General features: G+C 35.4%; 1 protein-coding gene across 2 annotated transcripts in view; it reads left to right on the top strand.

Moving 5' to 3' along the window:
• Positions 1-26,054, top strand: part of WDR72 (WD repeat domain 72) — a 195,625-nt gene that overhangs the window by 98,421 nt on the left and 71,150 nt on the right. For both annotated transcript variants that reach the window (XM_060169314.1, XM_060169307.1), the window contains exons 14-17: positions 3,754-4,571; positions 7,242-7,333; positions 11,347-11,426; positions 16,694-16,889. In XM_060169314.1, coding sequence (XP_060025297.1) covers positions 3,754-4,571; positions 7,242-7,333; positions 11,347-11,426; positions 16,694-16,889 — 1,186 coding nt within the window. The remainder of the gene's footprint in view (positions 1-3,753; positions 4,572-7,241; positions 7,334-11,346; positions 11,427-16,693; positions 16,890-26,054) is intronic.

The following is a 26,054-nucleotide window of genomic DNA, read 5'->3' as shown; positions in this document are numbered from 1 at the left end:
TAATAAATATTTTTCTGTTGGTTTTAGCCCAAGATGGATGGGGGAAAGTAGGTTTGCCTGAAAATTGATAACCATAACCTAACTTCACACAGATTGAGGGTTAGGATTCACATTACTTGCAAGAAATGAAAAACTCTTAAGGTAAAATTTTTATTTAAATAGGGACCTGCTGGTGGTACCCCTGAGTACCTGGCAGTCAAAAATACAAATACTCTCTTGAAGAATGCATCTTTAACCCATGTCTCAAAGGATTCTCACCAATAATGTTTCACACATACACACACACACTTACAAAACATATAAGGAAACAGGAAAGCATCAACAAAATAAAAAAGAGTCATATTCACAAGGATTTCAAAAATTGGAACTATAGATACAGAATGCAAAATAAGTATGCTTAAAGAAATAAAAGAAGGCTTGAAAAATGTAAGTAAGAAATAACTGACTAAAAAATGACCAATTTGTCAAATAAAACTTCTAGAAATGAAAAATATAAAAGTTGAAATTTGAAAATCCATGGATAAGTTAAATGACACGATAGAGACGGGGGGAAGAAAACTGGCAAATTAGAAGAAATTCTGAAGTGATTGCCCAGCATGTGACACAGAGAGACAAAGAGATGAAAAACATGAAAGGGGATAGCTAATCAGAGTTCCATAAGGGGATAATAGGATAGAGAGAGAAGATATTCAAAAAGACAAGTCTGAGAACTTCACAAAATTAACGAAGGATAGGAATACTCAGATACAATGTAAGAAAGATTGGGGGAAAACATACACACCTAGAAGAATCACAGTGATTCTGTGATTCTATGCAGAATATTAAAGACAAGATCTAAAAAGCAGCAGAGAGAAAGGCCAGATGGAGTGACAGACTATCAGCTCTCTATGTGACATGTCAACCACATCAAAGGAAACCAGAAGACTGCAGAATAATGCCTTAAAATTGCTGTGAGAGAATAAGTTAAAATAGTATACTCAGCGAAACTATCTCCTAAGAAAAACATGATTCCGTTGAGAGGATGAACAAAGTCAAAGTTGATTCTTTGAAAAGAAAATAAAAACTGAGAAACTTCTGGCAAGAAAGAAACAAAAGCAACAAAAATAATGTCAGAAATGAAAAAGGACCCATAGTTATAGGTGTTACAGAAAGTTTAAAAATTATAGGCAAATAATATAAACATCATTTTGAACAATTATAAAACTATCAAAAGAAATTAAGCACTATCTAAATAAGTGGGATATATAATCCGGAATTTGATAAACATCCTCAAATTTATATAAAGAAGTCAAAGAACAGGATAGGAGAAACTACCCAATCACCTCTTAAAGTCTTTTCATGAAGCTGTTATACAATGGAGTATTGTGCAGTCATCGATAAATTGATTAATGTCCCAGGGAACAGAGATCAGTGAGAAAAGGACAAATTCACAAATAATGTTGGAATAATTGAATGTCAAAATTTTAAAAAACATGAAAATTATTCCCAATTGGGAACCAAACACAAATATGAAAGAAGAAAGTATGAAAGAATTAAAAAGTTGTGTGGAACTTTAAATTTTGGGAAAAAAATAGGTAAATAATTTTATATCCTCTGGATACCTATAATTTTTAAAGTAAATATTTCATAAATTTGATAGCATTAAAATAGGAATTCAGTGTTCATCGTAAAACACTATTAAAAATAGAGAAACGACAGGCCACAAATAGAGAGACGTATTTGGACCACATAACCAACAAAAGATTACCTCTAGAATGAATGTATAACCCTAAAAATCAATAAGGAAAAGACAAACAAAAGTTTATAGAAGCCATAGGCAGACACTTTATAGAACAAATGTGAAAAGATAATGAAATATTGCAATAATAATTAATGGTAATAATTAAAAAAAAGAAAATTAAAACTACAAGGGATACCATCTTATATCCCCATATTGACAAAAATGAGATCCTGTATTAATAAGGATGTGGAGCATGGAAACTCTTTATACTACTGAGACTACTGAGTAGTCTCTACTGAGACTTATAAATTGATACAATTATTTGGGAAAATCTAACAGAGTTGAAGTTGTGTGTATCCTATGAATTATCAATGTCACTCTAGAAAGTTTTGCAGATGTGCACCAGAAGAAAGTCTTCACCAGGAGAATATTCACTGTGCCTTTTTTTCTTTTTGTAATACTAAATCTTGAAGATAATTTAAATATCCATTTAAATGAATAAACTGTAGTTATCATATAGTACAATACTTTATAGTGGTAAAAATGAAAGAACTACAGCTGTAATCATCAACAAATATGAATCTCACAATCGCAAAATTCAGCATAAATAAAGCAAATCATGGAAAATTATAAGCAGCATAATTATATTTTTATGAAAATTGAGAACATGCAGAATCAAATAGATTAATTAGGAATAGGTATTTAAGATTAGGACACTAAATGAAAGCAAAGAAATCATAAACATGGAATTCAAGATAGTATTTAACCTCTGACAGTAGGCAGGGGTATTGAATCAGAGCAGGTTCTATTTCTTTTTTTTTTTTTTTGTGGTACGCGGGCCTCTCACTGTTGTGGCCTCTCCCGTTGCGGAGCACAGGCTCCGGACGCGCAGGCTCAGCGGCCATGGCTCACGGGCCCAGCCGCTCCGCGGCATGTGGGATCTTCCCGGACCGGGGCACGAACCCGCGTCCCCTGCATTGGCAGGCGGACTCTCAACCACTGCGCCACCAGGGAAGCCCAGCAGGCGGATTCTTAACCACTGTGCCACCAGAGAAGTCCCATAGTTTTACAAAAAGGATTTTTTCCGGCCTAACAGAACACATTTTCCCCCAAAAATATAGTCGTACACCATCATTTAAATATATTTGGATGATATTCCATTGTATATATATACTAATTGTTCATTCAACAAATATTTATAATACTGTATAGTAATAATAATACTGTATAGTAGCATTATTTTATAGGCATTGGGAACAAAGGGATGCACAAAACACCAGGGGTGGAGTTTGAGTGATACTGGGGAAGATATACAGTAAACAAATAAATATTTCATATAATATAAGGTAATAATTAGTACTATGAAGAAAAAAAAGCAAGGAATAAGACAGAGAGTAATAGGTTGGCATGAGAGTATATGGTACTCAAGTAAGGCACCCTAAATGAACAGGAACATAACTGAATTGTGGGAGCCCACCATGCCAGTATCTAGGGCAAAATCATCTTAGAGAAAGAACAAATGCAAGTCCACAAGGCGAGCCTTTAAAATTAAAAAAAAAGCGATTTGATACTGGTTCACATTTAGGTTACTTCCAATTATTAAAAATTTTAAACAAATTTCGAGAGACCATTTTTGTTAAAAGACTTCTTAAATTACTGCAGGTGCTCTAACTGCTCTTCTCAATTTTCATACCCACTTTTCCCCTATTGTATGTTTTCATGGCTATACTGATAAGAAGATATGAAAGTGTATCTGGAAGAAAGTTAATCTGATGCCATCTTACTCTATAGGCCTAATTCATATTTTTTAGAGGAAAAAATGAAAGTTTTAGAAAGGAAAAGTTTTTCAAAAAAATTAGAATATAGAATGTTGAATTTAGAGGGGAATTTTTATAGCTAAGGCAAAAAATTAAAATGCCTTGGGTTGTGCTGCTACTTAATTTCTTTTTATGCCATTTTAATATCATGGAACTTTTAATAAAATCACTTAAAAATAAGAACTTTGACACATAAATTTTTAAAATCTCCCTTAGGTCGCTGATGCCAAGTGTTTCTCAGGACCTTTTAATGTCTTGCCTGTGAAGACAAAATGGAGTAACATTGGTTTTCATATCCTTCTATTTGATCTGGAAAACCTTGTTGAACTTTTGCTGCCAACTCCAATCTGTGACGTTGACCCTTCCAATTCATTCTGTGGCAGTGAGATCCTGAGAAGAGCCAAAAGCACAGTAGAGAAAAAAACACTGACACTGAAAAGAAATAAAACTCCCTGTGGTCCTCTCTCAGTGGAGGCACAAGCCAAGCCTGTTAGTGAAAGCCCAGCCCAAGGAGAAAATACCATGAAGTTATCAGAAGAAAACGATGGCATTAAAAGGCAGAAGAAAATAAAGAGCTCCAAAAAGATGCACCCTAAGCAATCTAGAAAAGTCAATGCCAACCTCACAATAGACACAGCTAAATTGCTCCTATCTTGCCTTTTGCCATGGGGAGTGGATAAAGAATTAGACAATCTTTGCATTAAGCATCTCAATATTTTAAAGCTTCAGGGTCCCGTTTCTTTAGGACTTGCTTCAAATGAAGATCACTTCTCATTGATGCTGCCAGGTTGGGATTTATGCAATGCTGAAATGAAAAAAGACTATTCAAAAGTAAATTTGTTTTCCAGAAAAGTTTTGGACTTGTCAAATAAATACACTTCCACTCTTCCAAATCAGGCTGGGATGCCAAGAAGACCGGAAAATAATTCTGATTCTTTGCAAGAGCCAAACACTATCTTTTACTTATTGAGCAAACTATTTTTAGTTAATAAGTTAGTTAACATGCCTTTAGAACTGGCATGTGGAATTGACAGGTAAGACATCTTATTTACGACATTAAAAAATTATCATTATTTGTTATATTTAGCTGTCTAGCCTCCCTCCTCCCCCCTCCCTCCCTCCTCTCCTTCCTTCCTTCTTTCCTTCCTACCTTCCTTCCTTCCTTTAGATGAAGAGTAAATATGCAACATCTCCTTTAGCTTAAAACAATATTAAGCAAATCTTCCTTTTAATTCTTTGAGATTGGAGGCGACTTTGGGCAATACATCTATATGTTTTAAAATGTATTCATCCAACAAATATCCATTGCTCTCATAATATGTGCCAGGAAATTCACAGTACTGGATGCTGAATGATTCAATAGATAGATAGATAGATAGGTAGATAGATTCACACACACCTTGAAATCCATTATACTTGTTGTGAATTAAGTATGAACAAAAAACATTTAAATAAATGCCTATGATGATATACTTCATATATCATTAGGAAAGGAAAAATTTGAAAATTTCGTACCTCAAATCCCACTGTTTAATTCATACTTCGGCATATTAAAATAGAAGAGGTTATCATTAATTCACTTACAGAAAGTACAGTTTAGTAATAATAGGCATTGTTTTTTGAGTGTTTAATATCTACTAGTCACCATGTAAGCCCTTTACATACATGATTTCACTTCATGTGCACAGCAAAGCTGGGGTTTAGGTACGATTATTTTGCTTATTGTATAGATGAGGATATTGAGGCTTATGGAGAGAAAGTATCAACCCCAATATTAATTCAGAGCCTTACAAGCTGATTCAAGGCTGGGCATCAGTATAACTCCAGAGCCTGATTGCTAACCTTGACTCTGTGTTTACCTTCTCCCACTGCTAAAATTCAATATACTTTTTCATAGTCTGATGTTAGAAGATTGGATTCAATTCATCAAGTGCTTACTGAATATGTCTTTAGCACTAGCTCATAGAAGAAATACAAATAAATTTCTCATTTGGGTAGGAACTAATTGAAATGATGAAGATAATGCACATGAAATAAGTAGAAAACACTGAAGGAACAAGGAGAAATGTTTGTAGTATAGGTAAGTATTATAGGTGGTCAGAGTAAAGAGAATAATTAGTGTGAGATGAAACCATCAGAAAGCCTTTATAGAAGATGTGCCGTTTGAACTGCTCAGTACATGGTGGTAAATAGTCCTTGACATTTCTATTCTTTGGTAAGAGCTCAGTTCAACAAATATCTGTGTCAGGTACTAGATAATAGAGTTCCTGCCTTCAGTGAACCTACAGTCTGGTAGCAAATCCATATGGATTATGTAGATTCAGTGTTAAGCTCCCTGTCATTATAATGCTTCTATGCTATAGGGTTTTCCATTTTCTGTTTGGTGGCCCTAATAATGAGAAAACAGAGACTGTGAATTTCATTATTCATATACTTAATTTTCCTCTATTTTCTTTTCTTCTGTTCATTACAATATATATATATATATACACTTATATAATATATAACTTCATATTTATAATTTATATATATAATATATATGTATTTTAATTTCAGTTAGGCACTTTTCTTTCTATTACTAAGAAAATTAAATAACACCTAAAGTATGATAAAAAAAATTGTAGTCAGCCAAGCCTGAAAACCTGAGAATGAACCCTGGTTTTGTTGTTAAACTAGTCATGTGGCTTTGGACTACTCACTTAGCCCCTCTGGGCCTTGCTTTCCTCATTTACAAAATGAGATGAATAGAATAGGTGATCATCAAGATTTTTTCAAATTCTTAAAAACAACTTATATTTGTTAGCCTAATCATGATCCCACAGAGCAGATGAGGGACTCAGTTATTGTCGCCAGAGGTTTTCATTCTAAGTTTGTTCCAGATACTGAATACAGGATGTGAAGGATATATCTGGTGCCCTTTAGGGGAGATTAAGGGCTTTCAGCATGCTTTCCATTAAATGGCCTTAAAATCATTGCCACACTTTAGTTAATCTTTACAAAATTCTGCATTAAAACAAATTATTGAATGGCGGTGTCAGGATTAGAGACTGCTTCCCTAAATAAGCCATTTCAGATTTTATCTGCTATTGGAGACTGTATGTTATATTTAGGGAAATCAAAACAATGTGTATTGGATTTGTCACTCCAAATCCTTCCAATAAATTTGGCCATTTTGCTAACATTTCACTGTGGTTGTAAAGGTGGAGAAATCTTTTTATGCTTAACAACTGAGTGTGTGATGAAACTGAATTTTAAGGAAAGAGCTATCTGCCTATGAGAATATCCCTGGATAGTATCTGAATGTCCTCTCATTGAATCACTGGACTAGGGTAAAGCCTGTCTTCATCAAGTCCTGATGGTACCTGGGGATAATTTTTTGGCAGCTATGAACATATTAGGATTCAAAAATTTATTACATTAGCCACAAATCACATGACCTAAAGTCGCAAGGCCCCTCCAGTAAAAGTGGATCACAAGATAATTCTGGTAAGCTAAGATTCACAATTCACTTGGGGTTAGGGTTTTAGGTAAGTTAAAGTGGGGAAAAAAGATTCACCGAAGAGAATAATGTCAAAGATATTGCTAAAAATAATGTGTTCAATTCCCAAATTTATTAAAGTGGTCATGCAGTCATATCGTCAATTTATTTCTCAAAATGTTTTTTATACATCTTTAATAATATCCTTTGAATCTTATTTCAACAGTTCTTTCACAATGGAGTCTGTGCATAAGAAGATGAAAAGTCCTGGGGATGATATTTTAAATATTTCAAGCTTCTACGGTTATTTACGAAATGGTAAAGGAGTTACAGATATAGTCTAATAATTTTTTTTCTTCTATGAAATAAAAGTGCTATAACTGGATAGCACCCTACAGTTTAGAATAAGAAGTGTGCATGTTTATTGTTTGATTCAGTCTGTATTTTACATGGTTATAGTTTTGTATTCTGTCTATATTTGAAATATACATGAAATTTTGTTATTAAAGTAAATATCTTATAAGACATGTAATATGATAGATTTCATCAAATGATCTTTGAAATACCTAAAAGTATGAAACTTTTCAGCAAAGGAAACATTTGAATATTAAATTAAGGTCATATGTGATTTATGGGGAATTTACTGTATCAATATCTTTATTACCAAATAAGTAATTATTATATTAGAGAGTTTTACAGTTATTTCAGAAGATTATATAATGGTCCTTGAATTCTTCTGAGTAACAGTCTTGGTGTTTAGATTTTCTTTTGATGCCAAATGGCTAATTCATCTCTAAAACCTGCTTCTCCAAATTTTTGACATCTCATTAAATGGCAGTCCCATCTTTACAGTTATTTAGGCCAAGAACTTTAATGTCATATTGACTTTCCCCTTTTTTCTTGTACCCCACATCCAATGTTTTAGTAATCATGTTGGTTCTACCTCCAGAATATATCCCAGATTCTGACTGCTTCTCTCCACCTACATGGCCAGCCCCCTGATGTGAGCCTTCATCCCCTCTTGCCTGGATACAGAAGCCTCCTAACTACCCTCTGCTCCTATTCTTGGTTCCTACACTCTATTCCCAACCAAACATCCAGAGTCATCTATTTGAAACTAAGTCAGAACCTCATGCTACTGCTTAAAACCTTTCAGTGGCTTATATAAAAGCTACAGTCCTTAGGATAGCTCACAAGGCCCTGTATAACCTGGCTGCTCTACTTACGTCATCAGACACACACCCCCATCTGACCTCATCTCTTTGTACTCATCCCCTGCTTCACTCCTTCCAGCTTTGCTGGGCTTTTTAACTCTTACCCACACATGACAGGCAGGGTTTAGGGTCTTTACACTGATTGTTCCCTCTGTCTAGAATGCCCTTTCTCCAGATTCCACAGAAGTCAACCTGCTGCTCCCCACCTCCATCCTCCATCCTTCAATTCCTCCTCCAATACCATCTTATAAGTGAAGGTGCCCTCCCTTCTCTCCCCGCATACCCTACCCCTTTCCCTATTTTATCATAATTCTTTTCACTATCTGACATGCTGTATAGCATTTTTCCATTTGCCATCTACTTCCTGCTACTCAAATGTAAGCTCCAGGGAGGTTATTGGGTTTTTTTGTTGTTTTTTTTTTTACATCTTTATTGGAGTATAATTGCTTTACAATGGTGTGTTAGTTTCTGCTTTATAACAAAGTGAATCAGTTATACATATACATATGTTCCCATATCTCATCCCTCTTGCATCTCTCTCCCTCCCACCCTCCCTAGGTTATTGTTTTTTATGACAGTTTTATTCACTGCTGTGTCCCCAGTTCCTAGAACAATGCCTGCAAGGAATTAAGCAAGTACTTTTGGATTAATGGATGAATAGAAAATAGAACAATGGTTTTGGAGATAAACCACTAAGGTTCAAGATCAAGTTCTGCCACTTACTACTTAACTTTGGGTGTAGCTTTTACTCCTTTAAAAGCCGAATTTACTGCATTTGTAAAATGGGAATAAGATTCCAGAATTGATGTGCATTTTGCTTCCAAAGTTGTGCAGTATGTGATCAATACATTGGTATGACCTGAACAACACTGCACAGTGGCCCTCTCAGGGCTACTGAAAAGAATATTCATTTGGGATATTTTAAAGTGAGAGTTTATTAATAGCTTCCAATTATTAAGCCCCTCGTATGTCCAAAGAATTATGCCAATGACTTTACATTACATATTACCTCAAATAATATATAAACAGCAGTGCACAGTAGGAGGATCTATCTCTGTTTTACCCTTGAGAAAATTGGGACTCAGAGAAGTTAGATGATTCACTCATAGTCAACCAGCCGAAGCTGAAGGGCTAGGATTCCAGTCCAACTCCGTCTAATTCCATACCCCTGTTCTTTCCACTATGTCAGGCCACTTCTCATATTTATGATTACAAGTCATGATTCCTCTATATGATCCAGTCTGGATTGCCAGCCTTCTCCTTAGATAGTAGCCCTTTTTAGGGTTATTTGCTCTAATTTTCATTTTTTTATAACACTGGGAAAGAGACTAGAATTTAAGGTGCAGTATAAGTAGTTTCTGCAGAGACTTACGGATTTGCTAACCAGAGCCAAGGAGGCCCCAACTTTTCCTATGACTTCCCAACCAAAGCAGCCTGAGCAACTAGTGTTATTACTGAACAACCTCCCTGATGTTGAGAGGTGGCATTTATAGCATTTAAAATTCAGTTAGGTACTAAGGAAACATAGTTTTATGCTTTATAGTTGCCAGATGGGAGGTGAAGGGAAAGGAGGGATTCACTTCATGCTATTAATTCTATAAAGTCCAAGCCTGAGGAAGCCTGGGATGTTTTCTTTTTATCTTTCCCCCTGAAGTTATAATTAATTCTTTAACTCACTGTTATTGCCAAGAAAAGTTGGCTCTCATTTCCATCTCATATTAAAATTTTAACATCACATTAAAGTGTGCTGTGAAGTACCCCATGATGCCAGTAAGTAGTTACGGTTGAGACCGATACCTAGCTTTGATGGTGGAATCACAAGGTCAACAAAGTGAGAGAGGGAGAAAGGAAAGCGATCAAAAGAAAATGCTCTGTTACCTGCTGTGCTCATGAAGAAATGGAAAATACGACTTCAAACTCATAGTGTTGTATCATATCACATCTTTTATGTACTGTTCTTGGGCATTTCAAATTCACATCATAGGTTCCATCAGGAGAAAATGATGATATTAATGAGCAGAAGTTTCTTATATATTTCTTTCATATTGTCAGTTTACATTATATCAATACCTTCTATTACATTTCCCTTCACCACTAATGTGAGATATATACACACACACACACACACACATATCTATTAATATATAAAATGGTAATTCAATGAAAAGCATCTTGGACTAATACTAATTTAAATAGTTGATCCAGGATTTCAAACATTAATTTAAATAGACAATTATAGCAATTTTCCCTCCAGTGCAAGCCTGCATCACTCTTCCTTATCTCGCTCCTGGATCTGGCACCTAGATAATATACTTTAGCCATCAGAAAGCCTTAATTCATTGATTTTTTTCATTTGGATGATAATATGTTCATTTTCAATTAATGAAAGGGCACTTATTAAGTGCTTTTTTGTGTAGGGAACTGTCGGACACTCTATGGATCAATTTAAATAAACCAAGCCATAGCTCACTCTTAAAATTTCACACTGAACATTAGGGCAAATAAATAGAAAGGACATTTAAAAGGGCAAACTTAAAAAGAAACAATACATAACAAAATGAGCCAAATTAAAACATAAGTGCTATACCTATTGATCAGAGTAGTATAGCTCGGTAAGGACAAATCAAAGGAAGTCTTTTATAGGATTTTCTGTGTGATAGATACTGCTTCATGGCAAGGTAGAATTTCAGGGATTATTTGTATGAGGAAGGCATTGTAAAATTCAGTGATCTGTTTTGGGGGGAATGTTGGTCATTGTATTTTGTTGGCAAAAAGGTACTGAAATGGGTTTAAGGTATACAGATGAATTTGATTTGATGTGAATGTGTATTAGTATAATTGTTAGAAATATATATATATAAGTTAATTAATGTTTCTTGACTCTGGCTATATATGAAAATCATCTGAGATACTTTTAAAAAGTATTAATGCCTGCTCCACCCTCACCCAGGGACCTATTAAACCAGAATCACTGGAAGATTGAACCTGGGCATCGGTGTTTGTGGGAAAAAAAAAAGGCTCTCTAGGTGATTCTAATGTGCAGCCAGGGTTGAAGATCATTGGGCTGCATCCATGTGTAATACTCTGAAGATATAAATGTGTTCTATATATTTCTAGGTAAGAGTGAATCCCATCTACCTGAAGCTGACGTTTCACTTTTGAAGCTAATTTCCTGTTGGAAAGACCAGTCTGTCCAGGTATGATACGGTTCATGTTCTTGAAGTTATTGGAAGAGTTCCTTGCTGCTGTGGTTCATTCATACTCCCCTTTACCTGAGAGTATACGTTAGTAGGTACTCTTGTCCTCACATATTTCCTTTCAGGGTATTTCATTTAATAGGACTAACGCAGAGACTAATAATGAGGGGAAAGTGGAAAATAACATGCAAGGATGCACCAAGTTAAGAGGCATGAATAGAAAGGGCTGAGGAAGGGATGTTTATGTTGTTACAGGTAACTTATTGCCCAATGAGGTTTCAGTTGGTGGCAGAAATGTCTACTGTTTGATTTCAAAATCGGATATAAAAGTCCCTAGGCTTGCGAATTTAGTAGGTATAATTAGAAATCATTTTTCTATCCTTTTCATCTGTGAGCTGATATAGAGAGTTGGTTTCCTCAATGTCCAATTTAAGTCTTTCTTCTTCTTTTAAGGATTTTTTTGTGGATAGCTTTGAACATTGTACAATAAATATCTGTGCATTGATTAGATGAATATTTATTGGAACCTTATTTTTCATGGGCTTAATAAATGTCAAATTTGCAAGACAAGAATAGCAATAATTCCAATTACAAATGGTTAATTTTGGTTACAGGAAAACAAAGAAAGTCAACTCAGAACAAATTACGGGAGCTGACACCATAAAACCAAATAAACACAGTTGGGATGGTTATTAAAGCCATGGCCTACATGATTTGCCCCTCGCCTAACCTCTTTCTTCATCATTCTCCCCCATTCTCACTAGCCACGTTGATCTGCTTATAATTTCCAGAACATACAAAGCTCATTTCCACCTCAGGACCTTAGTATTCTCTCAGGCTGGAATTCTCATTTTTTCCATTCATCATTTGGGTGTTTGCTCAAAAGCCAACTCCTCAGAGAAGTCTTCCCTGATCACTGCATCTAATATTGTCACCATACCTTGCTGCCCCATGCTCTAGTTACCATCACATTATCCAGTTTTATTTTCTTTGTTGTGTTTGCTTTCAGTGGAGATTATACCATTTTCTTTTTTTGCTTGCTTGTCTTCTGTCTTTTCACTGTAACAGAAGCTTGCTGAGAGCCGGGACTTTGCCTGTCTCACTCACCCCTTTCACCAGTGACAGTAGCCAGTCAATATATACTTAATGAATGACTGAATGGCTCTGCAAAAAGCATCTGTGATAATCAAATAAATATTAGTATATGTTGACTTTACCAGCATATTTACAGTCACCCTAAAAGAGTCTCTATCAAAGGTGGGATTTTTTTTCCCCCAGTAGCCAAAGAATTTCTCAACAGGGAAAACAATTCTTAAGGAAAAAATAATTCAATCAAACAGTTATCCTGAGCTTCTCTAATTAAAGATCTTTTGTAGTTGTTCGTTTGACCTTAAAATAAATTTTAATGTGGTTTGGATATGTTTGGACAAATGGAACTTAAGGTTCTATGATTCTATGACCTTGTGTAAAATGCTGGCAGCAGGACAAATATTACTAGAGCATTTATTACTCACTCTGTATGAAGTTTAAGCTTCAAAATTCTCCTCTCATTTCTGCCTCTAACCTGATGAATGACTCTGGAAGATAGGTTTAACTTGTTGATTATTTATTTTACTCATGTGTAAAGTGAGAATGAGAATTCCTGGGGCCCTCAGGAAAAACAGAGGCTCTTGCAAGTACCCATATAAATGCTTAATTAACCAATCCTCAAATTCCTTATAAAGCTGTTCATTTAAGCAGTTAGTCAAATCATGTTAATTTGAATCTGCTTTTTAATGTATTTTAGGAACACTAGGTGGTAATGGGATGGTTTTGTAAAAAAGAGCATAATCCTACTTCAGAAATTGAAGGGGGCGTACCTTTAAGGGAATGGGTAAGGATGAGTTAATTTCGCAGATGAATGAGTTTGTCTGGAGATTGTTTTTTGTTTCTCACACATGAAATATACACAACATAGAAATAAATGCTGGAGAAGCAACAGCAGGTTTTGGGGTTGCTAACTTGAATGTCTCTGAAGCAGCACTAACATTCTTTGGATTTTATAATCTGACACTAGTGGGTGAAATCATGACATCCAGGCCTCCTGAGAGAAGTATTGCTATTCCAGGAGATGATGCAAGACATGAAAGGCTCATGTGAGCCTGAGTGTTGGGAAAATGCTTCTATACCAGAAAATCTGGACACTGAAACCACAAGCAGGCCACAGGGGCCCTTAAGAGTCTTTATAATACTCTGTGCTATTTTACAATACTTTGCTGTTTCAAGGTGTTGGTAGAAAACCATTAACATTTTTAGCTTGCTATGGCATAGTAATACTTCTAGTAAAAAGTATATGGCCCAGATGTGGCTCTCTTTCCCCAAACAATGGATTTTTAAACATTATTTTAAATCTGCACATTCCTTCATAAGCGTGTAATGCTTTGCATATCCGTCTTTTCAGGAAAACTGTATATGCATTTGGAAGACAGCTTTATAGCCATAGTGCTTTCAATTTCAGCTCAGTATTAACATCACAAAGTTATATAAAATAATGTCTACAGATTTTATATTTTGTTGGGAAAAACTCTATGCCTACTACCTATCTACAAAATTCATCTACTCTGTTTATATGCTAGAGACACTTAAGTACTGACAGTCAGAAACTATCATTAAATTTTACTTTCCATAGTGTATATTTTTAAAGTATACAATATCTATTTCAATTCCATTAGCCTGGTTTTAGGGCTCACTGTATACCAGATACTGGAACATTATTATATGCTTATATAAGTTGTACCATTTCTCTGTGTATTGACTTCACACTGAACACAAAGCGTATATTTTGAGTTTGTCTCCAATTGGGTATGTGCCATTCTGTATTCACTTTTAAGTTTTGTGGCTCTGAGTAACCTGCTCATTGTGGTTAATATGTTTCATTCTGCTGTTTCTGCTTCATCTTGCTTTTTAATGATACTCATATTGATTATTCCTGCAATATGCATTTGTAGTGACAAATATGTCAAAAAGTTTCAAAATTTAACAGGTAAAAAATGATATGGTCATGATATATAAATCTAATAATTAGAAATGTTAATTGAAGCTGCATAAATCCCTGTATTTTTTTAAGAAAGAATATTGATCCAAGTTGTTATAGAATATTATATCTAGTGGAAAGAGGACTTTCTAAATCACAGTTGTGAGAGGACATCCATAATCCCATGGGAGCATATGGCCAAACTGCCCATTCTGAGGGATAGACCATGGTCTGGATGTACTACAGTTCTGAGGATTTCCTTTAATATCTTCCTGATTTTTATAGGTATGAACAGAAGCAAGTTCCATACAGCTTTCTGTGATTGAAAGCTCTCATCCTAGCCTCTCTCAGCATCACAGACTGTTTTATAAGTATGGACATGAAGTCCCAGAGAAGTACGTGACTTGTCAAAAGTTACATTTGTAGTAACTGTCATAGTCAAATCAGGAACTTGGACCTTCTCATGTCAGATTGAGAGCTCTGTTTACCACACCATTCATGTCTTGGAAGCAGTGCTATCAAATAAATGTGTGGCAAAATTAAAATGACATAAATTCGGTGTTGTAAAATTGTCCGTGAATAATTAATACAGGTTATCCCATCATAATATCTACATGATAAGCATGATTCACTTATTGTGATATAGAATAGTATATGTTAATAGATATCATAGCTAATAGTTAATATACAATGTATCTCAGCCTATGGTAGATATTAATAAGCATGACTCATCAGTATCATAATGTGTAGAATTCTATGTTGTGTTCATGGCATGCAACAGCTTTCACAGTGTTGAGTATCTCCTCACATGATGTAAGCATTATGTACCTGTATTGTGACAGGCAGTACTACAATGTTAATAGATTTGGTAAGCAATAGTAAAATCATATCATTCATTAGCCTTTTTTCACGACCCAACCAAGCATCTGACTGGACAAGAATAGGGGGATGATCAGTGATCAGGCAGCTCCTCTGATACTTTCAGGAAACTTCCTATATTTAAAACTCTAGAATAGAGTTTAGAACCCAGTTCCTTCTACTCCTGTAGTTTACCTAGCATCTGCCATCAGCAAAAACTCTCAAGTGTCCCTGGAACCTAAAGGTCTCACATGCTACCAGGACACATAAAAGGGACTAAATACATATTTAAATGAATACCTACTCTGTTTTGGGCATTAGCATCTCTCAATCACCAGTTTCAGTGGTGTTGTCCCAAAGCCCTAGCTCTAGGCATCCTATGGGTAGACTGGGAATAAGGCAGAGGGGACGATGGCAATTATGGAACATGAGTCATCTTGACAGAGGATAGGCTTTTGAAGGGAAAAGAGTAGGCATTGGGACATGGTTATGTTAAAGGTTTAACTATCAGCCAGGGGAGGATATTGGAAAGGTGTCCCAAGTTCATCTAGATCAGCAGTGCCCTTCCTTTTCTCTCACCAGTTCAGGTCTTGGCTTTCCTTGAACTCTACCTAACTCCTGGACCTTACCTCATCTCTTACCAGGAAGGGGCTAAGGTACTGTCACTGGCTTTTTACTGAGATGTAAGAGTATAGAACCTTGGGAGGACATATACTACTAAGGACATAGAATCAGGGGTTAGAAGGCCTGTCCACCATGTCTGTGTGGAACTTGGGATGTCACATCCCAGGTTCTTCATTTTAAAAATGAACATATTGGATTAGATGCCCTGTGCTAAATATCTCCCTTCCCCTTCCCTCAACCACAGGTCCTTGACTGGGTAGGTACAATAATCAGAAGGCAGGCTTTGCAGTATTTTAAGCCATGTAAAACCATATACACATACACACAGTTTAGTGAGATTTACTATTAAAGTCTTGTCTTTAACTTTCTGTATTCAACCTAGTTTAAATCAAGGGTTTTTAGCTAAATCGTGTTTTAGAGCTAGACATTGAGGTACTAAACCTGTCTTTCAGAACAATGTGATATATTAAAAGTTTCTTTATCTTCTGGTATAAATGAAAATATTTTATGAGAAAGAATTGAGAACTCCCTTTAAACTTTCCTTTTACATTCTCTTGAGGTTTTTTTAAAAGAACAGTATGATGATTTGGGTGCCAATTTTCAGTAACTGCATTTCAATTGTTTCAGATGGTAATTTTCGTGGAATGGAGCATTCCAATTCATGTGAGACTTATTCAAATCAAAATTCTAGACTTTGGGTTTTATATAAGACTCCAAGCATTTATGATAACACTAAAAATAATTCATTAAAAAAAAGAAAAAAACTTTACAGGTAACTGAAGCAATACAAGCTGTTCTTTTGGCGGAAGTTCAACAGCACATGAAAACCTTAAGAAAGACACCAGTCGACAGTGAACCAGTGTCGGTGGCAGAGAATGGTGACTATGAGATGACACAGATCCTGCCAAAGACTGAATGGGCCAAGGAGCCAGAGTTACAGTGTATTACAGACACTTTGCCTCTGCAAAGTAAGTGCAAAATTTATTGGTATGCTCTTTCATCAGAACTTTTTCTACTACTCAGAACATTTTGAGAATGAGTTCAGAATGTATCATTTCTGCAAAAACCAAGCCAAGTGCCCTGTTTCTGACCTTTTCTGCTATCAGTTTCCTCATATGTCAAGTTTCTAATTCTAAATTCTATTATAATTAATAAATTCTTTACAGAACAAAATTTATGTTATTTATTAAAATGTTTTAAAGTTAAGTCAGTAAAAATGAAAACAGAACTAACAGTAATAGCTTAATGGGACATACATTATAAGGATACCCTGATAATAATGGGTCCTAAATTTGTTTTCATTTGATACCATGGTAATAGCCATGTGCCATTTTTTTTTTTCTTTTCTGGGAGTAAGAAATGTACTACAAACTAAAATTGCACTGTTTTACAGTTGGACCACTTGATTCTTTCTATAACAAATTTTATCATTGTAACTTTATAATCATAGTGTTTATGGTTTTGACTAGCAACTGAATCTAAATTTCTGCTGTAAAATGTCATCTGATTTTTCAGCCTGTTAGTTGTGACTTAAAAATGAAAAAAAACATTAAGCAAAAATTTGATTTTCAACTTCATTAGTAAGGTTTTGATGAATAAATGAATTTATAATATAATTAAATATATATATTTGTCAGGAAAACATGTTACAAATTGACATGTTTCAGGTTGAAAGAGATTTTTATTTGGGACTCAGAGAAATGTTGCTATATTTAAAATGTTAACTGTTAAAAGAGGTGTCATTCTTAAAAATGCATTATATTTATTTCTTATTATTTTTATAAGATTACTGACTAGAGAGCATTATGTAGTGAGAGAGTATATGCAGCAGGAAAAGGCTTTTTCAGTAAAGGGCAAAGATCAAAATAGAATATTTCCTAATGCCAACACAGTCAGCAAGGCTGGTAAATTCACTAAGTAATTTGTTAAAACTCAATGGCAATTTCAAGTCATTTGTTTACTTGTTGTCAAGAAATTAGCTTTAATTATCTGGCAAATTCACCCACTTTAAGACACTTCTTTTTGATCATATCGCAAAATTGTAGTTGTATTACACCTTTCAAGCAAGAAGTAGAAAAATTCCTTTTTAAATTAATTTTCAATGACTATATTTGTGTTCTTGATTCACTTAAAGAGGCACCTGTAGTGTCATTTAGTAGGTTTCTTCCAACTCTCCAAAGACAGCTAGTGTGTTCATCATGTGTTAACTCGCATTAGGTGGTATTTCTGTGCCTTATCCATAAACTTTATTTATTTTTAACATCTTTACTGGAGTATAATTGCTTTACAATGGTGTATTAGTTTCTGCTTTATAACAAAGTGAATCAGTTATACATATACATATGTCCCCATATCTCTTCCCTCTTGCATCTACCTCCCTCCCACCCTCCCTATCTCACCCCTCTAGGTGGTCACAAAACACAGAGCTGATCTCCCTGTGCGATATGGCTGCTTCCCACTAGCTATCTATTTTGTTTGGTAGTGTATATATGTCCGTGCCACTCTCTCACTTTGTCACAGCTTACCCTTCCCCCTCCCTGTATCCTCAAGTCCATTCTCTAGTAGGTCTGGGTCTTTATTCCCATCTTGCCCCTAGGTTCTTCATGACCGTTTTTAAATTTATTTTATTTTTTTTTTCGATTCCATATATATGTGTTAGCATACGGTATTTGTTTTTCTCTTTCTGACTTACTTCACTCTGTATGACAGATTCTAGGTCCATCCACCTCACTACAAATAACTCAGTTTCATTTCTTTGTATGGCTGAGTAATATTCCATTGTATATATGTGCCACATCTTCTTTATCCATTCATGTGTTGATGGACACTTAGGTTGCTTCCATGTCCTGGCTATTGTAAATAGAGCTGCAATGAACGTTTTGGTACATGACTCTTTTTGAATTATGGTTTTCTCAGGGTATATGCCCAGTAGTGGGATTGCTGGGTCGTATGGTAGTTCTATTTGTAGTTTTTTAAGGAACCTCCATACTGTTCTCCATAGTGTCTGCATCAATTTACATTCCCACCAGCAGTGCAAGAGTGTTCCCTTTTCTCCACACCCTCTCCAGCATTTAATGTTTCTAGATATTTTGATGAGGGCCATTTTACTAGTGTGAGATGATATCCCATTGTAGTTTTGATTCGCATTTCTCTAATGATTAATGCTGTTGAGCATTCTTTCATGTGTTTGTTGGCAATCTGTATATCTTCTTTGGAGAAATGTCTGTTTAGGTCTTCTGCCCATTTTTGGGTTGGGTTGGGTTTTTTTTTGATATTGAGCTGCATGAGCTGCATAAACTTTAGTGTCTAACTTATCCCTTGGCCCATAGTCCTCATTTCTGGGTGAGAAATTCATGGTAGGCTATCAAGGTGAAACTTTTTATGAGTTTTGCTATCACATGACTTACCCATCACTTGAAGTTTCACCAGATTGGGTCCTGTTCTGTCCCCAGTTAGTTCTCGGATATAAGAATTATTAACTCTATGGAACTCAGTCTTACTATGACTAAAAAATCTGGATCTTAATAAATATTATCTATCTTTTGATCATTATTGAGTGGTCCTTTGCCAGTGTTAAAAGAAAATTTAGGGTTAGCTTGTGATAAGAATTGGAACACAAAAATATTAAAGCTACCTTATATGTTGGTGGGTGAAATTTAGAATATTTTATTTAAAATAAATATAACATATTCACAAAATAATGAGCATATATTTTCCTGGAAAATATTCCCTGTAGGAAAATATTAACTACAATTGCAATTAAATAGGAAGCAGATAAGCATTGAAGAGGAAAATTTCCAAGCAATATTATATTGGATATTAACATTGCCATTTTTTCCCCTTTTGGAAAAAAACTATTTTTCAAACTAGTCAGAGGAACTAAGTAAAATTATAAGAAAAGTTTTAGACCTTTATTAGTGGTATATACTGCATTACTTCATGGAATTTTTAAAAATAAATAAGTAAAAAGCTATTTTATTTATTTCAAACGTCCTGATTTAAAGGTTAAGAAGATGGTGTATGTGCTATTCACCAGAGATGATTATTCTTCAAATGTTATTGGGAGATTTACTTAACCCCAGTGTCACTGCAACATACATCATTTTATCAAATATTCTTAGGATAAATGGTTTATGTTGTTTGATTTTATCAGGTCCTTGTTCATTTTTCCTCTGTGAGCTCCCCATTCCCCCATCTTTTTTTTCTAATTTCTTTTATTCTTTCTTGGTTCCTTGATTTCTTGATACATCTTATTTGTAAATCATTTGGAAAGTAATAGATGATTTTTTTTTTGTACAGACACTCATAAACTTCTTTTATGCCAGGGTAGATTATGTTTGGTTTATTAGCATTATGGTAATATGACAATAATAGTCATAAGGAAAAAATAATATTAACAACAGCAAAAGTTATTACATTCTTAATATGCTCTAACACTAGGCTAAGTAATTTAGGAATGCTAGCTCACTTTTTCCTTTTATTTTCACATGATCCACATGAACCCTAAGGCTCTGTTTCCAATATTTGAGTTGTCTGTGTAAACAATTTTACAGTTTTTAAAAAAATGTCCATGTTCATAGAATTGAAGTCACAAAGTACAACTGAAAAGAACTACTCTCTGAGAAAGAGAGATTCCCATGGTGCTACCTAGGCTTTTCCTGACATAAGTCTCTGTTTATGTTCAGGTTGACATACTAATTATGTATCTTTCTCATACACATAAAAATAAATAATATTTCAAAAAAAGTGCATCACCATACTAGCTATCTTGAAAGCCACTGGTGCTGACATGCTTCCTATTATTATTCCATTTTTTAAATGAATAAACTGGACTCACAGGAGGTATGTGCCTTGTCTGCAGTCACAAAATTACTAAAAACAAGGAAACGAGCCCAGATATTCTCTTAAACACTGTGTTCTTATCCAATAAGCTACATTTCCCATACTGGCAGCATGAAGGAAATTTGCTCTAAATCAGCTTGGTCTGAAAATTGAATAATTTATCGAGTGGTTTTTCTTAGATTTTTATTCCCTTCTCATAAATCATACTTTCTATTAACAAAGAAAATGCAGAGTGTTCAATCATTGCCATCTCAGCCCTTTTAATAAGGAAAATCACCAGGTTCCTTGAACTGTTTGTACATGAGGTGCAAATCAGTAAAGTGAGAACTGAAGCATAATATATGTTTGAACTTTATAATTTTGTATCTTACTTTTCAGTGTTTCACTTGTTACATTTCACAGTGTGTATTTTATTTGAGGTCTTAATATTTGTGAATCAGTATTTTATGGGAGAGTGGTGGATTTTATCTGAGTTTACATTTTTATAACGATTGCACTGCTATCTTCCTTGAATCTCTTTAATAAGAAATTGTGTAATTAACACTCACATTTAAGGCTAAGATTCATTGCTTTAAAAAACAGCAGTGGTTTCTATTATTAAAATGCATTTGAAAGTTATTTCCTTTAACTTTTTTTTTAATGTTATTTGGATCAGTTTAAACAAGTATTCTAAATTGTTCCATTAAACGAATTGCTTGAAATACAAATGGAGGCTTTGTAGATAAAACTGTCACCTTAGAATTACTGGCTGAATTTAAATTCACGTTAAACTGTGTGGTTGTGAAGATGATGCATCAGATATGGGTACTGCAAATAATCTTTATTATGTGCACAATTTTTAAAGTTTTATCTGCAAAATTAAATAATGAAAATGTCCTCTTTAAGTAAAACCATTATTTTGTAGTAAATAAACATATATTCAACAGAAAAGTTTTATGGTCCTGGTGGCCATCAGTAGAAGGACTGGCTTGGGACAGTCTTCATCTGCCTGCTGAATTTCTCAGAAGGAAATCTGTCTAGTTGTAGAAAGGCTTTGAAACACAGTGTCTGACTACCTCACAGGGAAACTCTTTCTTGACCATCTTTAGTTATGGTAAATGCATCTTCCACCTCCACCTTTGTCTTAAGGCTAAGTGAGAAGGCCAATGCATTCTTCTTTATAGCCACAGAAGTCATTTAGGAAAGATCTGTGTAAGGCGAGTGAGCAAGGAGTAGAGAAGTAATGAGGGATCGTCATAGAATGCCTTGTGTATCAGAGTGAGGTCCTAGGCTTTCTCTCTGAGTGAGACGGGAAAATAGCTGAGCAGACAAAGGGCACATATTTTAATGGGATCTCATTGCCTGAAGTTCAGGGCCCTGGACAGAAGCTGGAAGACCAGTTGGGAGGCCATATAATGCTAATGCAGATGATGGCAACCTGGAACAAATATGGTGGCTTGGATGGAGAAGATGAGAAGTGATCAGATTCTGAATGCATTTGAAGGTATAGCTGACAGTGTTTGCTGACGAATTGGATATGGAGGAGTGAAATAATGAAAATCTATACTTGCATTTTTTCAAACAAAAATATCCTTGATACAAAGATTGACCCTGGTATCCTGATTTGAAACCTACGTCGGTTAGTGTAGTGTCGCATAGGACATTCCAGGTATGCTGAAGGAGAGTAGAAGACTCACTTCAGAGAAGGCTGACTCTGCTATGTTCAGTTTCAAGTGTCCCTGCTTAGATGACCTACAGATTTTATTTTCTAGTATTAACTAAACTAACTCTCAGAAAATGAGTAAAATTTCCTGCCAAGAAACTACAGATTGAAGATAATTCTAATAATGCAAGCTTAAGCAAATAAGATGTAAATGGCATTGTCATGTGTGTGTGTGTGTGTTAATGTCCTCCTTTTGAAATTTTAATTTTTGTGTACGTTTTATTTTTTATTATTATTTTTTTTACATCTTTATTGGAGTATAATTGCTTTACAATGGTGTGTTAGTTTCTGCTTTATAACAAAGTGAATCAGTTATACATATACATATGTTCCCATATCTCTTCCCTCTTGCGTCTCCCTCCCTCCCACCCTCCCTATCCCACCCGTCCAGGTGGTCACAAAGCACCGAGCTGATCTCCCTGTGCTATGCGGCTGCTTCCCACCAGCTATCTATTTTACGTTTGGTAGTGTATATATGTCCGTGCCACTCTCTCACTTTGTCACAGCTTACCCTTCCCCCTCCCTGTATCCTCAAGTCCATTCTCTAGTAGGTCTGTGTCTTTATTCCCGTCTTACCCCTAGGTTCTTCATGACATTTTTTTTCTTATATTCCATTTTTTGTGTTAGCATATGGTATGTGTCTTTCTCTTTCTGACTTACTTCACTCTGTATGACAGACTCTAGGTCCATCCACCTCACTACAAATAACTCAATTTCGTTTCTTTTTTATGGCTGAGTAATATTCCATTGTATATATGTGCCACATTTTCTTTATCCATTCATCCGATGATGGACACTTAGGTTGTTTCCATCTCCGGGCTATTGTAAATAGAGCTGCAATGAACATTTTGGTACATGACTCTTTGAATTATGGTTTTCTCAGGGTATATACCCAGTAGTGGGATTGCTGGGTCGTATGGTAGTTCTATTTGTGTACATTTTAGAGTGGACTTAATGTGGATATACTAATAGCATGTATATTGTTTATAAACAAACATACATATATTGGTGATGCGTGCATCAAATTCTTCCTTGCTATTTTCTGCAAGAAAGTATCCCAACCACAGACTTGGGTGGAATCAGAAGGCAGATATGATAAGCTTTTGGGTATGCAGGGTTGGTAACTTGATATAGTATATTGCACACTGTGCTGTCTCCAAAACTTTGAATACATCTTTATGCATCACTCCTCTATGCCTCTGTGTACTGATCCAAGAGTTGGTGGTACACAGAGAACTAATTGAAAATCCCCAGTCGAAGACCATAAACTAGCATCAAGATAACCATAAGTGTGTCAGAAGCCACGGAATAGTCTGCAGGAGCGCATCACAGAGGTACTTAACCCAGACTTTGAGGTCAAGAAAGTTTCTTAGAAGAACAGTTGCCTAATGCAAGACTTGAGAGATGAACATGATTTAGCCAAGCAAAAATAGTTGGAGTGGGAGAAGTCAGCTGTTTGCTAAGATCACTAAAGCCACGTAATCCCTTTTCTTCCTCGCAAGAATTATCTGCTCCATACATGCATAAATGAGGAACCTGAATATTAGAAAGAAACCCATATGTCCTTAACTCCTCTGGAGAATATCTGTGTCCTCTTTGAATCTCATTGTGCCAACGCCTTTCTCCCCTAACCCTCAGCCTTCCAGAATAACAATGATAGTGATAGTGATGATAATAACAGCTAACACGGATATGGCTGAATATGTTCTAAGTGCCTCACATACCTTAAATCATTTGATCCAGGCAACAATTCTGTGGGGATAGGTAGTATTGTTATACCCATTTTACTGATGAGAAAACAGATACAAAGAAGTTAAGCAACTTTCCCAAGGTCTTATTACCAACAAACAACAGAACCAAGAGTCAAACCCAGGCAGTCTGACATCAAAGTCTGGGTTCTTCATTACTATCTGGCATTGCCTTCCAAGTAATCACTATTTTCCTTCATTATTTCTTAATTCAGCAAATATTTACCAAGCGGCTTCTATATGACAGTTACAGAGATAGGTATAACCCGTGTTGGGGATCACAAGGCAGCAAAACCCCAGATATTTGGCAGAGCAATGGAGGAAAATACTCTCTTGAATCAAGTAATCAGCAAATATCAAATACCTAATTTCTACTAAACTTTGGATGAGACACCGTAAGCTATTTCACTAAAGATGTACTTAATACTAAGACTTTTGTTTGGAATATAAATTTATATGAATATAAGTCTTAGTGTTAAAAAGTAAAAGGCTTTATGCCTGGGAACTGGCAATGCCAACCAGTAAATGTTAGAAATGAAAAAGATTCGGCATATACATATCAGTCAGAAAGGGGAAGGGTTAGCAGTATATGAGGAAGAGAAGAGGAAAGTGAAATTTTCATTTTAATAGATTAATTTGAACAATGTAATAGGCTTAACTGACTTAAAAAGCAAGATATTCATGTTAGATGATGATGATTTTACATATGACAAGCAAATAATTTACCACCTAGAGTACACTACATACCTTTCAAAAAACACTGTTGCCTTTGGGTTTAATATATGTTCTGTCTTATTTTTAGCTTCTTGTAAAATAGGTGGAGAAATTTTATCATTTCCCTTTTCCCCATATAAATTCTTCTGAACTCCTCCACTGCCTCTGCCCTCTCTGTATCATCTTAAAGATTGCATCGCCTTAGAAAGACTGATAGAGCTCACTGCTCTTTTTACCAGAGAGTTTCATCTTTCACAGAGATTGAGATTGATGACTTTCATCTTGGCATACGAAGAACTAGAGTATTGCATCGTCTTTTTTCCTCATGAGCAATCAGAATGCCAACCTGGCCCAGCTGGGCAGAGACGGTAGCATCAAGGAATTGAGTTAAATAGTTCCTTGGTAACAGTTGTGCAGGCACCAACTTTATTGATTATTGTCTGCATACCCATTTAAAGTTATTGACAAAGGAAAAGTGATCCAGATTCTGTTGCTGCAATCAATGTGTTCTGCACTATTGTTCTCCAAACTGAGACTGGCTTCCCAACACTGACCTCTCAAGGACGGGGTTGGGTCTGTTTATCTTTTTCCCTCCCATCACCTGGGATGGTCCTTCACCTAGTAGCTGGTAATAAGTGATTATTGAGTGGATGGATGAATAGATGGACCACGGGGTAGCTTGTACTAAAGATCCAGCCAACTCCTAATTAGTAAGAGAAAAAGACAAGGAAAATCAGCTGATTGCTTTTCTTTAGCAGCCAGATATAGTCTTGAATATACACATGAAAACTGTTTTCTAAACATCATCATCCCAGGATCATGTGTATGCACATAAGCTGACAAAAAAATTAAAAATAGACACATGAATTAGTCTAGCTTGTAACCATTCAGAAAACTTCTTTCCTGATGGTTGATTATTTGGCACTTCACTACTCATTTTGTCATGATCTGGTTTCAATCTGATGTTTTTAGAGAGCCCGGAGACTTGCCTGAAACTCATCTTCTTATTCTTCATTCAGCTACCGCTTCTCCAGGGAAGTGTTTAAAGAGCTGCTGTGTCAAACACTATTTCCTCAGTATTTGGATTCACATCCTGGGTTCTGACTCATCTGCCTCTCTTTGGATTT

The sequence above is a fragment of the Lagenorhynchus albirostris genome, chromosome 1 (genome assembly GCF_949774975.1).
Source record: "Lagenorhynchus albirostris chromosome 1, mLagAlb1.1, whole genome shotgun sequence".
Classification (NCBI taxonomy): Eukaryota; Metazoa; Chordata; class Mammalia; order Artiodactyla; family Delphinidae; genus Lagenorhynchus; species Lagenorhynchus albirostris.
The sequence above is the reverse complement of the archived record's forward strand: the minus strand, read 5'-3'. Positions and strand labels throughout refer to the sequence as shown.